We start from the raw sequence: 18,349 nt of genomic DNA, 5'->3' as shown, positions 1-18,349 counted from the left end.
AGATAGGGCTGTGAAGAAATTAGTAGAGACAGGAATGCATGGAAAATAAAGTCAAATAGAGCCATTGGGAGTAACCATTGGTTCTGCAAAGAAAAACATTTAGGATTTGAGATTTATAATTGTGCTTTCTTTCTTTCTTTGACTAACCCACTCTTTCTATCTCTCTATTTCGCTCAAAGTCAGACCCAACTGTCTCAAGCTCCTCCTTTCTCAGACCGGTCTCTCTCTCAAATTGATAGGTCTCTCTCAATCAGTGATTGTTGGGTTTTGCTCTCAATGGGTTTTGGTGTTTTGGATTTGAGATGTTTTGGTGTTTGGGTGATGGCTGGGATTTGGTCTCAATGAGGTTTGATGTTTGGTTGCTAAGAAATGCAAGAAAAGAAACAAAAATATTAATTTTTTAATTTTGTGGTTGCCAAACATGTTATTTGAGGAAGAACATGTTCTTCCAACAAGATAATGAAAAGAAAAAAAAAATTACTTATTTATTTTTTTTTCTTAAAAGATAGTTTAGAATTTGTTTTTTAGCTTTAAAAAAAAAAAATACTGACATGACATTTTTAAAATGCTAAATACAATTTTCTTAATATTATTTTAATGGCCATATCAGCATTTAGTGTGCTAGTAGTGCATTCCGTTTGCCACGTAAATAATTTCTGTTGGTAAGATGATGGTAAGAATAAAAATGGAACGCGTTTTTCATTTTAGAAATTAAAAGCAGTAAAAATACAAAACTGATCTTCTAACTTTCACTCTTTTTCATTTCAGTCATCTAACTTTCAATTTTGTCAATTTGGTCCTCTAACTTTCAATTTTTATCAATGTAGGATTCCATAATATAAAAAAAATATTTAAGGGGAACGATGTCGGCTCTCCTTTTCCCGTGACCTATAGCCTCCATTTTCACCGTAATAGAAAAAAGAAGAAACTGGTTTCTGCTTTGGTTTTGGATGGAGTTGATCTGATGCTTTTTGTTTTCAGCTGACCTTTTGATTTCAGCTTTTAGAAATGAATCATTGATAATATTTTTTTTGATCATTTCTTGAAAACTGAAAAAGAGAGAGGGAAAATAGTTTGGTGGAGAAAGACAATGAAGACGCTAGTGAATGGTGCCGGAGCTGCCTCCGCCACGTCAACATCCAATTCCTGCGAAGGTAATCTCTCTCTCTAGCATTGAAAGAATCAGTGGACCTTGGATCAGATAGTATTTAGTTTTTTTTTTGTACGGACTATCTAAGCTAAATACAGTCTATTCATAATTTTTTTTTCTCTTTTTTGATTTTCTCGGGAAACAAACCGGAAGCTAGTAGTACAGAGAGTTAATTAATAAATGATGAGTGCAAATTTTTTTTTTGAATTTTAATTTTTTTGGGTAGGTACTGACGAATGGGATTTGGGTGTGGAGTGATTCCTCGGTTTTGATTTAAGGGGACATCGTTCCCCTTGAATGTTTTTTTTTTTTTACAGATTTTTTTTTTAAAATTTTAATTTCGAAATAAAAAAAAAGGGAAAAATGGCATTGTTTCAGTGACATTAACGGCAGCCCATAACTGGGGTTTAACGGAATCCTACATTGACAAAAATTGAAAGTTAGAGGACTAAATTGACAATACTGAAAGTTAGAGGATTGAAATGAAAAAGAGTGAAACTTAGAGGGTCAGTTTTGTATTTTTATCAATAAAAAAATATGGACCAAAATAAAAATGAGCCCAAAATGAAGAGACCATTTTTCAACAGTGCAAAAACATGTTGCAACATTGCAAAAAGTCAAAACACACTTTTGCATTCAAATAGTCAGTTTTGAATTCCAGGAAAATGAAATGTGACTTGTCCACGTGGCAACCACCAATTGGAGAACCCCATTGCTTGAAATATTATTATTATCTACATATATATATATATATATATATATAAAACCGAAACCTTTGAAACTCCCACAATTTTCCATGTCAGCACAATATTTAAATAAAATTATCATTTTATTTAAATAAAATTATTTTTGTTTAATCCAAATTTAACAAAGAGTAAAATTTTATCTTTTTAATAAGTCCAACTTAAACTCAAACTCATCATTATCATTAATATTTAAATAAAATTATCATTTTTTTTTAAATATAAAAAGGCTACTATCTCTCCCCTCCTAAAAAGAGATTGTCTATCATTCAAATTTTAATACATCCAAGAAAGATAAATATTGAAAAAATAAAAAGAGGTTGTCTATCATTCAAAGTCTAATACATCCAAGAGATAACATATAAATACTACTAATTTTCGACTCTTCGTCCACAACACAATAGTTTTATGATTTATCTCCCAATCTCCTTTCATTCTCTCACTCTCACGCTTTTGCACAAACAGAAAGAAACCCAGAAACCGATCTCCAATTCAGCCTAGACTACGATTGCATGAATGGGCAGTAAGTTTGAAAAAAGGGGGAGATTCTGGCATTTTACCCTTAATTTTTAAAAAAATTGGCAATATGCCCCTGTTTGCAAACTGTATAGGGGCGTGCCCCTGTTTCGATACTCAATTACCCTAAAATCGAGTTCAATTAAATACTCGATTCATAGAAAATCGAGTTATGCCCGATCAAACTTAAAAAAAAAAAAAAAAAAAAAAAAAAGAAATTGCATGGAACTCGAGTTTTAGGAAATCGAGTTCCATGCAAAATTTTTTTTATAAGTGTAATCGCCCCATATTCAGGGAGCCCTATAGTAGCGTTTTTAAGTCCTATAGTGACGTTTTAAATCCCTATAGCAGCGTTTTCCTACAAATTTTTTATAAGTGTGATCGCCCCACATTCAGGGGGCCTTATAGTGGCGTTTTAAAGCCCTATAGTGACGTTTTAAAGCTCTATAGCGATGTTTTGGAACTCGGCTAAAATTGAGTTCCATGCTTTTTTTTTTTTTTTGTTTTAGTTTTATTGGGCATAACTCGATTTTCTACAAATCGAGTATTTTATTGAAACTCGATTTTAAGGTAATCGAGTATTGAAACAGGGGCATATTGCTAAATTTTTTAAAAATTAAGGGCAAAAGGCTAGAATCTGCGAAAAAAGGGTCATAATTGATGGCCAAGTATATGAATATATAGCAAAGCGTGAAATGACTGATGAAGAAATCAAACGCTATTATGATCAGTTTAATAAGAGCGGGGTAAGTCTTTCTTTCTCAATTTCACTACAATTTTACACATCAATATTATTTGAATAAATAAAACAAAAAATTCTGATAGGACTAAAAAAAAAAAAGGACTCACATTGAAAATAGGACTGAAAAAACAATTACCACCTTTATATTATTATTAATAGAATTTCAATTCAACATATGTGGATATTTGTTTATATTGTTAGTAATGAATTTTATCTTTTATGTCAAATTTCTTATTTGCTTTCACATGTGCATTAACTTTTCTTTCTATCTTATTCTTTTATTATGCTTAGAATTGATTTTCTTTTGAGCATTTGGGTTAATCTCCACATTTATATTTACATTGTTTTCATGGGTTTGGTTTTTGGGTTGGAATTTCTATTAATTATTTTATATTGTATATGGCAGATAAAGCATCTCTAATTTTTTGGAGAAAAATCAAAGCTACAACCTATGTTTTCCGATAAATTTTTATTTGGTATATTATATATAAATTTGTTGAACTTTGTTGGTTTTGAAGTAGAATTTGGGGATTCTATAAATTTTGAAGTTTTAGGTCTGAAGTTTTTAGTATTTGCGTTTCAGTAGGTTGATCTTAATTCTTCACCTTAAATGTTTTTTATTTAGGTTCATGTGATTTTTGGTTGATTAATTATTTGTTTGGATTAATTTTAATTAATTATTTTTTTGAATTCAACATAAAAGATAATGAGATTAGGTATTATAATTTTGATATTGTTACATGTTTTGAATTGTTTATATTGTTATTACAACAAGAAAGTCATATTTCTATTCAAATTTGAAATTTGATATGTCTTCCTCATAACATGGTATTTGTTTATATCTTTGCAGTTTATATTAGTTTTGAGTGTGTCTATATATATATACATAACTATTGGGAGTTTTGCAAAAGTATAGAAGTTAAATATTTCTTCATTTTTCAAAAAATGCTAATTAGCAAAATGTCTAATTACTCATTGTTGAATTTTTTTTTTCATAGTTAATAACTTTTCCGTGCATCGCACGGGTTAATGACTAGTTATTATTATTATTATTATTATTATACAACTTAAATTTAAGCCAGAAGATTTTCGCAATTCCCCTAGAATTTGCAAGGCAACTTCGAACTCCTTGCTATTACATATTCTATGATGTGACAATTTAGAGCATAGAATTTATCGTGTCAACTTTGGTTTTTGAACTCTTCCCAATAATTAATAATCATTTTTTTAAGAAGTTTGAAAATATTATTAAGAAAATTAAGGGTCTGTTTGGTAGAAGAGTTTGAGTAATATTATTTGTAGTTTTTTGAAATACGTATGAGTGAAAAATATGTAAAAATGCGTATAATATTGTTTAAAAACTGAAAACATGTGTTTAAGATGCAATTTTTATAACTTAATATTCATAGCTCAAACTTGTTTCTCAAAAAAAAAAAAAAAAAAAAAAAAAAAAACTCATATTCAAAACTCAAACTCATAACCCAAACCTCACTTTCTTACAAAAATTCCAAAATCCATGTTTAGTTGTATAACCCAATCACCTTATCTCAAAATTTAAATTCCGCTTTTTGTCAAAATGGTGGAGTCCATATCACATCACATCACACAGTTTGCTTAATTAAGAAAATTAAGTTAAAAACGGATAAAGTTGTAGAGTTGAGGTGAGGAGGTTGAGGACTTGTTTGGTTTGGTCATGATCCAATTTTTATAACTTAATATTCATAGCTCAAACTCGTTTCCAAAAAAAAAAAAAAAACACTCATATTCAAAACTCACAACTCATAACCTAAACTTTACCATACAAAAATTCCAAAATTCATGTTTGGCTGTATAACACCATCACCTTATCTCAAAATTTAAATTCCGCTTTTTGTCAAAATGGTGGAGCCCACACATCACATCACATCACACAGTTTGCTTAATTGGCCTTGTATTAAATCGTTAGAGTTCATTGGCCTTGTACCTTAATTGCCCCTTTTAATACACTAAATAATTAAATTTTATACATAAAGCATGAGTTTATGGATCAACTAGTATATGACATTCAAATTAACACAAGATTTGCTGTGCATATTAAGAATAATGAGAACATATAATCCAAAAATATCTATAAATTATTTAGATTTTAAGTTTTTTATATTTTAGAATTATACATAAAGCATGAATTTATAGATTAGATAGTACATCATATCCAATTAACATGAAAGTAGGTGTGCATATTATTAAGAATGAGAAAATATAATCCCATGGTAGAATCTTTAAAATTTTAATTCAATAAGAAAGAATTATAGTAGGCGTAACTAATTATGATAGTTATTAACATACATATATTATGATTGTGCTTGCATATGATATGATATGACAAAATTTTATTGGAGGGTTTAAATAAATAATAAAATTTGGGCTCAATTAAATGAATATATATATATATATATATATATATATATATATTAAAATTATGACATGTAAAATTATGAGTTTGAAGAGCTTATAGGACAAAATATTGTGAGAATTAAAAGCTAAACATTATCATGTGTGTGTCTATATATATATATATATATATATATATATATATATATATATATATATCATGCAAAGACATATGTACTTCAAAGGAAGATTTTGCTAAAGTGTTGGCTTATTGGCAATATAAGCTAATTTTATCAAAATATTAATGTTACTATATCAACTTCAATTGGCCTTTTATCAGGGAAGCATATCAAAATTCTAAGGAGGACGATATGGGAAACTGCTTTTGCTTCAAGTATGTTAGTGATGTAACACCAAAACCTTTGGATCCCAACGACATACACCAGCAATTTGAGATTCATCGGATCGAAAGAGGATGTCAAGGGGGTGGTTTTGTTGCCAAACCTATAACACCGGATGGGTTTCCTCCAAAGTTCCTTGGAAGAAAAGGGTGGGAAGTGCATACCTCAACTCCTAGCAATTTTCGATTAGGTAATGCACTAGGCCTAGATAGTGCCCTCCGTGCTCGCCTTCCAAAATTCAACTTCCCGCTATCATGTACGAGTTCTCAACCAGTGGTTGTGGGAAAGTGGTATTCTCCTTTTATGTTTATTAAGGAAGGAACATTGAAAGACCAAATTAGTACATCAATGTATTACGAGCTGACGCTTGAGCAAAAGTGGGAACAAATATTTGCATGTGAAAATAATGGGAGCCAAGGCAATGTTGTTGATGTGGATGTTGTTCTTCCAAGAGAAGTGGTTTCAGTTGCTGGGAGGGAAGTTATGGATGTAAAAGTGGTCAATGGAATAATGTGGTTCAAGGGTTGTAGTATAGAGGGACAAGAAAGAAGTGTGGGATTGAGCTTGGAAGTTTTTGAGAGAATGAAGTGGGAGCAGGAAAGGGTTGGATGGGTTGGGGGGAGTGACATACAAGTGAGCTTGAAAAGAGTAGAGGGATTTGGAGGAACGGGTAGGTGGGGGAAATTTGGTTGTTATATTTTGGCAGAGAGATTTGTGCTAAAGCAAATGGACGGAAGCCGGGTATTAACTTATGAATTCAACCACATTAACAAGATTCAAAGCAAATGGGAATGATTCTTCATATCTAATTAAATATTGTAAAATTCATTTAATTTTTTTCCGTGTGTGATATTAAATTTTTTTTTTGAGAGAGTTTCAACCTATTACGTCAGTGTGTTATACTGAATTTTGTGTGTGTGTATGATATTGAATTGTATACCTATTTTGCTTACTTCTCTTTCACATTATTTGATTTATTGTTTGTTGTTTAACCATTAAATTCTTTTTTTCCCATTGCTTTTAGATATATTCATATATATTTTTATTGAAACACGTGTTTAAAAAAAAAAAAAAACAAGTGGAAAATGTGCTAAAAATATCATTTAGTTAGGAATGATTTATACAAATACCCAAAAAATAAATTAAAATGTCATTCTTTTGCTGTTTACATGAGTCTGGCTGTAAGGTTATGCTAATGATCTTAACCATCGGTTTAAACTAGTGTTCTCATTTTAATATACAACTAAAACACCTTTTTGATCTATGCTGACATTATTTTCAATATGGTCCTTAAGTTTTCTCAACTTTTATTTTAGTTCCTATGCTTTTAAACTTTTTGTTATTTTGCACCCTATCATTGTTTTACTTACTAAAACTACTATTTTTAAACTACATAGCCTATTAGCAATGTAGGTATTTTTTGTCAATGTGACGACGATAATAGCCAAAATGAAAGCTTCAAAAACTTAAGGACCAAATTGAAAACAATGCCAAAATATATGGACAAAAAGATATTTGGCCTACAAAGAAAATAATTACCTTAGCAAATTGAGAAAAATTTTCATTAATGCCATAATTATGAGAAGGAAGTGAAAATTAACCCTAAAAACTAGTTATCAAACAATATATACTTCGCTACTATAATATGTCCTCTAAATAAATTACAACTGAAAGTAGTAGAACTTAAAGTCAGTAAGAATTGAAGGTATTAGAGTTGGAAGTTATCCAAGTCATTGTCATCCTCGTGACCACCTCCATGACCTCCACTGCGTCCACGCCCTCCAGACCCACGACCTCCCCCACCACGGCTTGTGGCCTGTGTGCTCGCCTCAGTCGCCGTGGCACGTGCATTCTCCAATGCCGCTCGGCTCATCTCTTCGACAAGATCCAGCGTCCTCTTCAGGTGGTTGTACACTTAGGAGTTTGGTTCGCATTGCGATAGTAATTCCACATTGGACTCAACCTACGAAATAAAGGAGTCCCGTTAAAACTTCTTTGGTTAGTTTTGTGTTGTGCAACACTAGGCCTTTAAGGGCAAATCGAGTTCTGATTTTTGACTATATCTCATGTTGAGCTTATTCATATATATATGAACATTGAAATGGTACACCAGTACATATTGCTTGTGACAGATGCATATCTAGTGGGAAGAAATGAAATGTTCTCTAAAATGAATATCAAAATATTGATCCAATGGCTCCATAAAACTTAAATTTTCATAATGCATGCAGCAACACACATATATTGTCAATCCATAAAAGAAGCATCGAATTGTTGCCTTACCAGGATTTCCCAATGCGCTGAGTCGCGTGTAATGTACCGTCTGGTCATCCTTCGGTACGACTTCATGTAAGCAGCAAGGTACGTCGTGTCCCCATCCAATGCTGGTGCGTCGGCAATATGTTCCTCTCTATGGGCCCATCGGTCAATGTAGACAGCATGCTCTTGCACCCAATCCTTATCTAGTTTACCTTGGAGGGAGATTTTGTGGAGATGAACGGACGTATCCACAATATCCGGTGGCACTTGCTTCATCCCGAATTGACGAAAGACACGTTCGGGATGATGATCCTCCACTATCCAAAAATAGATCAATGGCACAGTGGCCCTCCATATATGTCGGCCAACAGTACATTATAGGGGCAACAACTCTAGGACATCCCTGTATGGCTCCCAGACAACCTACAGAAATGGTCAACAAAAAAACAAGTCAAATACGTACTTATTTGTGTCAATCCTCAATGTGAGCACACATGTATAAGACCATTGAAGAACCACTTCACTAAAAATCCTAAGACATTCTTGGATTTGACATGGTGAGATGCACCTGGATACTACTGGTTGCACTAGCTAAAACCGAGGAAGAAAATTTAAGTGTACACAGCTAAATATATGTGGAATCAAATTAGTGTAAAATTACTAATGAAGGTACTTTATATTGACTGCCTACCTTTTTCTAGAATTCATAACTAATTCCTTGTATATCTATGGTCTAATCGACCAAAGTTACATTATTAACTATATACATGCAGTAGTTGACAACCCTAGAAAGTGAAAACCAAAAATATGGGGAATTATATCCTTGTGACATGAAGCGGTAGAATACCTGGTGTGCCAGTATACTCGACAGTGACGCACGATACGCAGCTAGCACATGTGTGGCATGCTCTGTCGTGCTCTTCGGCCCCTTCCATCTAGTAAACTTATAATTTCAGACAATGCTCATTTGTTAATATCAAACAACAATGATGCCACAAAAATAAATGCGTACCAAAAATGAAGCCATTAATTAGCTTTCGTATTTTCGGTGATATGACAATACTTATTAGAAATAAGTAAGGAAATACCTAAAACCTTTGCAAGGCTCAAAATTTAAATGGATCTGTAGTTACAATTGATGAAGTGTTGCAGACAAATATTTTCTAGTTGGCAGGTTCAATTCTCTCCTAATTTTATGCCTTTAGAACTGAAGAGATTAATTTCCATATGATAGGGGGAAAAAAGTGAATTACGATGTTGTCATAAACATGAAACTAATATTGGAGCTATCTGGCCTGATGTACCATGATCTACTGCACTACATGTGAGTCAATCGCACACAAAGGACATTAAGAGCATTGTAGTTTAGACGTTTTCTCCGAAGGTTATTTCATTGGTTTCATCCCCACTTGTTACTATTAAAAAAAGAATTAAAAACGAAGTCTAGACTGTGAATTTTTGAGCATATGAATATGCCTTCGGAAAATATAATAAACACAAACAAATTCATTGTTTCATAATAATACAAATTTAGATATAAGTTCAGAACAATGTATATAAATTGTTTAACAAACAACCCGTTTTTTCCTTGTTGAAAAAAATTACCAGTCTACATACACTACCAAATGAAATTATTACAGAGACTTTTTCATGAGTTAGCCAAAATTCAAAAATAAACATCTTCAATATCAATATTATACTTAAATACGATCAGATTATATACTATTTACCAATATTTTGTACAACCTTTTTTTATAAATTGTGGCCGAGTACATATTAAGTACTGAATGACGTGTGTGACTGTGATTCCCATTGCACCAATAGATGCAACTAAGTTTTATGTATTAGCATTATCTATTAAAAAAAAGTATATTCAATTTGTAATTTTCTTCGGAACTCATAACAGTGTATATTGGCATGCTATATCTTGTTAAGTAATCCATTAAATTAATGTCAATTGGACTTTTGGTTTGAAACAGGGTTTACTTCTTGACAGCAGTGTCCTTAGTGAATGTAATACAAGTGGCATAAACTATAGACACATGCACGATGAATGACAAATGGCATGACAATTGTATCAAACTAATCAAATAACATACCGACTGGCAAGGGGACCTGCCTCCACTGGCGGTAGTGGCGACCTCATAATAAGGCATATCAGTGGGAACCTCGAATACGCCCACAGCTACACCAACATCTCTACTCCTCCAATTTGCATTGCCTTCGTCTCCGATGCCCTGCATAAGTGCCTGTACAGCCAGGCTAATGCTCCACTACCCCAACTGTACCTCTTTGCGTTGCTGATTGGGTTTAGGAACTGTAGAGGCATCACCGACACCCGGTTTGCCGACTTGTCCATAAACAAAATCGTCCCTAACCGTTTGAGTACGCGATAGCGCGCATGTTGCTGCACTACCTCATCAGTAGCATCCGCAGCTAGGGGACCACTAAATTGTGCATCCAGTCAGGAGAATCTTAGCCTCGCCCCAGCAAGGATAGAGGTGTTTTCATGGGGATGTGGTATTGGGTCTGGTGGACGATGACCCAATAATTGAAGACACAACGTAGGCCAATCCATCTTGAAAGCCCCAGTCATTGGCAACCCATCAACACGAACCCCTAGCATCACCTCAATATCTTATAAGGTGATGCCCATCTCTCCATGCGGTAGGTGGAATGTGTGCGTCTCTGGACGCCAACGCTCAACCAATGCTGTGATCAACGCATGATCCACTTCCAAGTTTGGAACCTTGAATAACCCTTCAAAACTTGCCTCAATTATGCAGCGAGCAATCCGTGGGTCAAGCCCATGCTGGGGTAACTTGCAACTTTGGCGTCTGCACTTTAGCACGCCTGGCACTACCTGCACACGAAAGAGCATTGTATTAGGATAGTGCACACGGAATAACTATAAGAATGCTACATAATAATAATATGCAAGAAACAGTAGGCTAACTAGTTAGTTACGAACATTTTGCAATACGTTAGTTACAATGTTAACTGCTTATTCGCTCTACCTCAATAGCAGATAGGATCAATTCAAGATCAATGACATTGTTTAAAATTAGCACTAAGGTGATGGGCATCATGTTTTGAAATGAATGAACAAAGTGCCTCACTATGTCAAATGGAGTAGGGAATTAGGAATCAAAGTTGTCAGTTGTCTTATGTGTAGCCACGCGTAATTGTGTGCACATGTTTGGAAAAAAGAATGGCAGCAGATTCATTTTTTAATTGATTACTATAGCTTCTAAATGAGATCTACTGACTTTGAACATTTCTGCTCCATACAATTTTCTTGATTATTTATGCTTCATACCATTTTCTCTTTGGATTAAATACAATTCTACCTAAACCAAAAGATTCTACCATGTCCAACGTCTATTTGCAAATAATCAAAGAACCCTACAGAAATAAAAATAAATGATTTCGACATGTCCAAAGTTCAGTACAACTACGTACCTGACCGGCTGGCGTCTCCCAAAGCACCGTGGATCAATGAACCAGCTGCTGCGTCAACTGTGTACCAACCGTCGGTCCAGGATCCACATTTCCCACTTGCTGCATATCTGACACGCATGCAATCATGTTAGACACGTAGGTCTATGTTTAATAGTGAAGAAAAGCTTGGCTTTTGCAAGTAAACACAGGCAAGTAATTGAATGTTCTACAACAAACTCACAGAAACAAATACAGAGAGAAACAAAGTGAAAGAGAAAGAGAGTGAAATAGAGATTTGACAGAAAATTGAAAACATATAATTGCTCAACTGAATTATACATCATGCATCTATATACACTGATTTTCAATCCATTTAATCCTATCAAGGAAGAGTTAAAGTAAAACACTAAAATATAAACAACCTAACGTTCATGGCTGCAAGGCATAAAAAAAAAAAGACACATAGTTGCAAATTGTATAAGCAACCTAACCAACCAACCAAGGTGAGAATCAATGTCTAAATCAAACAAAGTAAACCAACAAATGAACACAGCAAAATGCAAACCAAACAATCAATTAAACACCACAAAAAACACCATTCTAAAACACTAAAACATAGCTCTAAAATTAAAAGGTACCCAATTACCAATTACCCCTAAACAAGCCCTGCCACCCATCAGTAGTAGAATTTCCCTTCTTTAAACAAAGTGTAAAGTTCTTTCCTTTTGCTTTTGCTTGTTCCTGTACTTGACATCACACTCTAAAAGAAATTTTGTTTAATAAAGCAAGAAGTGAAAAGGGTTCATTGTAACTTAGTGGCTAGTGAGGTGTGTTTTCAACAAAAAAAGGGGGAGACAAACATGGAAGTAGGTAAAGGTTCCATTAGAGACTCTAGTGCAATGGACATCTCACTCACAAGCACAACTTTGGAGGCAACTAATAGTAGTCAAATTAATATTGAGCTTAATTAAATGGATTAAACAACTGTGAGACCTATACCATCAAATGATGGTGTGTGCATAGTTATATATCAAATGAACACTGAATTGGTGACCATAACAGTCCAAGAGCTTTGCTTTCTTCTCTTTTGGTTTTTTTTTTCTTCATTTGTTTTTATGAAGTCGATTATTTTTTTCCTTAGAAGTCAATTATATTTTTATTGGTCAAGTCTTGGTCGTAAATTAGGTTATTAGTAATTCATTTCTTTTCTTCGAATCAAGCAGATTTTTTAAAATCAATAGTTGGCTTTCCTAAGTCAACTAGAAATAGGGTCGAGGTAGTTAAAGGTGAAAGGCAACCTTAAGGTGCCAAGGCCTTATATGGCCCAATGCCCTAAGGTGTGAGGCGACAAGGCCTTTGGTGCAACCAAGGCCAGCCCATTCTAGAAGACCTGGAATTTACCAAATTGTCTTTATTCTGGGAGAACTTAATTAAAAGCAATCCAACAGGGAAAAACAAAAACAAACAATCAAATAAGAGTCAAGTCAATTCAACTTTAGATCGACCAAGGAAGGTCCCAAGATAACTCTTCATCATCTGAAATTCCCAAATTAAAAGGTCTTTAAAGAAAACTGCAATCAAATAAGAGTAAATTCAAGTTTAGACTAAGGAAGGTCCCAATAGAACTCTTCATCATCTGAAACTTCCCAAATTAAAAAAACTCTTTAAAGGAAACCGCCAGTTACATTCCCATCACTGACTCGTAGGTTTTTAATTTTTTATCATTTTTCATCTTTGTTTCTTTATTGCAATTTTCCATCTGCATCAAAAGCCTAGGTGGCAATTCATATTCCATTCCTTTCCATTAATTAAATTGCATATCAAATCCCATTCAAAAGCCTACACTTTATACCCACAAAAATTAATTCCGACACACAGAAATCAATACCTCCACCAATACCCTTGGGAAATAAGTATAGTAGGCCAAACCACCAAAAAAATAAATAAATAAACAAAGCCCTAGGTCCGTCAGAAGCACCCTAGAAGCACCACAACCTGAAAACAGTTGGCTTTTCAGAGGATGTTAAAGATATATTAGCCCATTAGCATAGACCCAAGCCTAATTCTACTTTGTGTGCAAGCCAAGTCTCATACTTGTACTAGAAGTCTATTACTCTAGGGTTTAGTCTACTATATATACACATGTTATAATTCATTATAACACAGGATTTTTTCTACACTCTAATATATTATTGATGTAGACCTTTAGGGTTTCCTCCGAGGATGTAGGCCGTTAGGCTCTCATGTGTTACTGTGTTCTATACTTTATGCTTTCGCTTCCGCATCTATACTAGCATATTCAACATGGTGTATCAATGCTAATACTTAATAGAGGTTATACTATTTCCATTCCCAAAAGCCACCACAAATCTCAATGCTCCCTAACCTAACCCAACCTATTATGAAAGGATTGGGTGACCCTAAAAGGCCACTAAGGCCACTAAGTTCCCTTTTCAACCCCAAATGTAATAGATGATAACAATAATAATTCGATGTACTTAGTCAACAAACATAACCCACAAAAGGCTGCTAATCTGACACAAGACAGAAGCTTGAACGGGCTTTAATACCAAATTTGACGTAGGCTTTTTAGGAATTTCAGCACTAAACTAGATTCTTGATAACATATTGAATGTGTTGATGGCTGTTTGGTATTTAAACAATAAAAAGAACATCAAATAAAGAAAGATAAAACACTGGGCAATCATACCTAGGCTTTCCTAAGTACTCACATTTAGGTAGGAGATAGCAATTGCGATTGAAAAAAGTTGGAATGTTCATTATATAGGCTATTTCTAAATCCTTTCTTAGAAAGACTAGGAATACTAATAACAAAAAAAAAAAAAGTACTTTAAGAACTTCTAAGACAATTCTAGTCTCTTAAGACAATCAATTATGCATCTGTACACAAAATGTAAGTGACTTTCAATTGATGTGGTAAGTAAGTTTATATGTTCCCATATGATATTACAAGGATAATGACATGAAACCAACAAAAAAAAAAAAAAAAAAAAAACAAAACTTAGATGTTGAATAAAAACAATATGGCACAGTTAGTAGGCCTGTTCAACAATTCACCGACGCCGACAAAACCGCCCCAAACCGCGCCGATCCGACCGCTAAAAGCTCCACCAAAGGTTCCCGGCGCGATGATCGGTAGGCTTTTTCCGTTACCGAAGTCGGCCGGTGCGTTGGTCGGCAGCAAGATCTGCAAACTGAAGAGAAACCGAACCGAACCGATATATATATATATATATATTTAACTTATACATATATATATATATATATATATATATATATATATAATATATTAATATATATATATATATATATATATATATAATCATTCATCAGTTTTAAAATAAAAGAAATTGAGAGGGAGAGAGAGAGAGTACCAGTTTGGCGTGAAACTGAGAGATCCAAAGGAAGAAGAAGGAAGTTAGTTAGAATGACGCCGTTTCATTTATTTTTTCTTTTTTTTAATCTGATTCAAAACGACGCTGTTTTGGAACCATTTTAAAATTTTGCTATCAGGTTCAAAACAGCGTCGTTTTAGTGTCAGAATTTAAAAAAAAAAAAAAAAAAAATGGAACGCCAGGAAAGAGGAACAGTATCAGACTTTGAGTGGTCTTGTCTAACTTAGTCTCCCACTTGCATTTTTGAAAAAAATATATTAAAAAAAAAAGTTGTGGCAGTATGGGTTAATGTGTTACCGTCAGTTTTTTTTTTTTTTTTTTTAAATATATTAAAAAAATAAAATGAAAATGATGTGGCCGTATAGGTTAACGTGTTATTGTCAGTTTTTTGAAAAAAAAATATTAAAAAAAAAATGTTGTGGCTGTATGGGTTATTGTATTACCGTCAGTTTTTGGAAAAAAAATATATTAAAAAATAAATTAAAAAAATACCTGTTACTGTTTGAGTGATTGATGAAGCTAGTCACTGTACAAGATATATATATATATATATATTTTTCTGTTTTGATCTCAGCCACACACGTCTTTTCTTCTCCTCTCCTACTCCTGCTCTCATTTCTCCACTTTACTCCTTAGATTTCTGCATTTCTCAAGTCCCACACTCTTGCTTCTCAGACAGAACTCAAAACTCAGTCATCACTCATCAGCTAGAGTGTACCTCCATTTTTCTTCCAAACCCTAATCCCGCCGAACAAAGGCTCTCACTCTCACCTAACCATTTTTATCTTCTTTTTTTGCTCTCAGTCAGCCACATAATGTTTCTTCCAAACCCTAATCCCGCCGAAAAATTAGTAATGTTTCCCTTTCAATCTCAGATTTTCAGGCACATAATTTTTCTCTTCTCTTTTGCACTCAGGCACATAATTTTTTTTCCATACCCTAATCCCGTCGAACAAACAGTAGTTTTTCCCTCTCAAATTCTTAGTCTTAAGCTCCAACCTAACCTTCCCCTATTTAAGAACACAAGCTCTCACTCTCACTGTTAAGACTCATCTCTGATTCTCAGTCTCACTTTGTCACAAAGAAAGGCTTTCCTTTCAAGTTCTCACGAAATTCCTAATACCTGAGACAATCAATCTCCTTTTCATCTCCGTTCTCCACCGTGGCGGCTCTGCCACTATGTAGTTCTGTCTTTGGTAACCCTAACCCCTATTTTGTTTTAGTTTTATTTTATGGTCACTAAATGTTTCTTGATGATTCTAATTTTTTTTTTTTGGTTATTTTCTTTTAATTTTAGGGTTAATTTAAAAGATTCAGCTTATAAATCTCGAAGGCTTAAATAGTTCCTGGGTATTTTCTCATACTATTTATATCTTGTTTTGAGTTCATAATTTTTTTTTCTTTTTTGTTTGATTTTCTTTTAAGGATTTTTTTTTTATATTTATTTTAGTTCACCATGTTGTGTCAAACTTTCATTTTTGTGTTTGATTTTGCTTTTAGTTTTAGTGTTTTTTATTTTTAAAGGTTTACTCATGTTGTTTGCTGTATGGTTTTGTTTCTAGGGTTCAAAGACCTGTAAATTTATTTTTTGATCATCCTATTGATTAATCATACTGTTCTGATTTTATTTATATACATATATAATATTTCTTTTTAAGGTTCACTCATGTTGTTTGTTGTTTGATTTTGTTTCTAGGGTTCAAAGATTGTAAATTTATTTGTTGATCATCCTATTGATTAATTATACTGTTGTGATTTAGTTTATTATATCATGTTAATATGTTGTGATTTTAGTTGATTATCTTGTTGTGATTTTAGCATTGAGAAAGCTGCTTGTACAGTTTTTGTTTACTAATATTTTATTGAAATTAGTGTATGAGTATGACTGTGTGTTTAAGTTAAAGGTTGCTTGCATGATTTATTTGTTGTTGATTCCTTAATTACTATGTATATGTGATTGTTATTTATATTGATGTAATTAGATCATAGCTGCTTGTGCTTCTTCTTCCACCCCCTCTACTGAGCCTACTCTTAATTCATGTGCTGAGGCTAATCAACCGAATACACAATCTCCTATTCCACCATCAGGTGCTGTACCCCCTTAAACACAAACAGAAACTCAACAACCTACTATTAATGGTGGTAAAGAGTCTTCCAAGATATGGGACCATTTCTCTAGAATAGAGGGTTGTGACCCCTTTACCCTAAGTCCCAGTGCAACTATTGTAAAAAGAGTTATAATTTTCACCCAAAAAGAAATGGAACCTCTGCCATGTGGTCTCATATAAAATCTGGTTGTAAGAAGTACCCCTATAGGCGTGATAAAGGCCAAACCACTTTGAGTTACCAAAGTAAAAAATAAAAGGGGAGGGAGTGGGGGGTAATGAGCTGGTGTTGAGAAAGTTTAGTGTGGAAAGGTTAAGGATGGCCTTGGCTAGGATGATAATTGTTGATGAACTACCTTTTAGGTTTGTTGAGCATAGTGGGTTCATTGATTTTATGGCAAAGGTAGAGCCTAGGTTTGAAGTTCCCTCTTGGGTTACTGTTGCAAGGGATTGTCTTAGAGTTTACATTAGGGAGAAGGAGAGTTTGAGAAAAGTTTTAATGGCTGGTCAAAAGGTGTGTTTGACAACTGATACTTGGACTTCAATCCAAAACCTTAATTACCTTTGTTTGACTGCACATTATATTGATGTTGATTGGGTTTATCATAAAAAGATTTTGAATTTCTGCCTAGTACCTGATCATAAGGGTGAGACCATTGGTAGTGTGGTTGAGTCTTGTTTGCTTCAATGGGGGATTGATCATATTTTTACAATTACTGTGGATAATGCAAGTTCAAATGATGTGGCCATAGAATATCTTAGAAGGAAAACAAAGGATAGGGTGGGTAGCCTCTTGGGCTGTGAGTTCCTTCATATGTGTTGTTGTGCCCATATTTTGAATTTAATTGTGCAAGATGGGCTAAGGGACCTTAATGAGTCAATTGTTAAGGTTCGAAATGTAGTGAGGTATGTGAAATCCTCTCCTAATAGATTTGAGAAGTTTAAGGCATGTGTTGAAAAAGAAAAAATTCAAAGCAAAAGTTTGTTGTGCCTTGATGTGTCTACTAGGTGGAATTCAACTTACTTGATGTTAGAAAGTGCACTAAAGTTTGTGGCTACATTTGAAAGGATGGAGGAAGATGATGGGCATTTCCTTCGTTATTTTGAGGATCCATCTAGTGGTCCCCCTCGGTTTTTAGATTGGGAAAATGTAAGACTTTTTACAAAGTTTCTTGGTATGTTCTATGAGGCAACTTTAAGATTTTC

At 33.7% G+C, this 18,349-nt stretch overlaps 1 protein-coding gene across 1 annotated transcript; it reads left to right on the top strand.

The window, feature by feature from the left end:
- The first annotated feature begins 1,090 nt into the window (after positions 1 to 1,090).
- Positions 1,091 to 6,768, top strand: LOC115956591. Its single transcript, XM_031074920.1, has 3 exons — positions 1,091 to 1,154; positions 2,359 to 2,416; positions 5,862 to 6,768. The coding sequence occupies exons 1-3, from the start codon at positions 1,091 to 1,093 to the stop codon at positions 6,715 to 6,717; spliced, it is 978 nt and encodes a 325-aa protein (XP_030930780.1). The 3' UTR covers positions 6,718 to 6,768.
- The last annotated feature ends 11,581 nt before the right edge of the window (positions 6,769 to 18,349 follow it).

Source organism: Quercus lobata, chromosome 8, assembly GCF_001633185.2.
Source record: "Quercus lobata isolate SW786 chromosome 8, ValleyOak3.0 Primary Assembly, whole genome shotgun sequence".
Taxonomy (NCBI): Eukaryota; Viridiplantae; Streptophyta; class Magnoliopsida; order Fagales; family Fagaceae; genus Quercus; species Quercus lobata.
The sequence above is the reverse complement of the archived record's forward strand: the minus strand, read 5'-3'. Positions and strand labels throughout refer to the sequence as shown.

Coding starts and splice junctions, on each gene's coding strand:
- LOC115956591 (XM_031074920.1), top strand. CDS start 1,091: ATGAAGACGCTAGTGAATGGTGCCGGAGCTGCCTCCGCCACGTCAACA. Junction 1,155..2,358: donor AACATCCAATTCCTGCGAAG/GTAATCTCTCTC, acceptor TTGCACAAACAG/AAAGAAACCCAGAAACCGAT. Junction 2,417..5,861: donor TACGATTGCATGAATGGGCA/GTAAGTTTGAAA, acceptor GCCTTTTATCAG/GGAAGCATATCAAAATTCTA.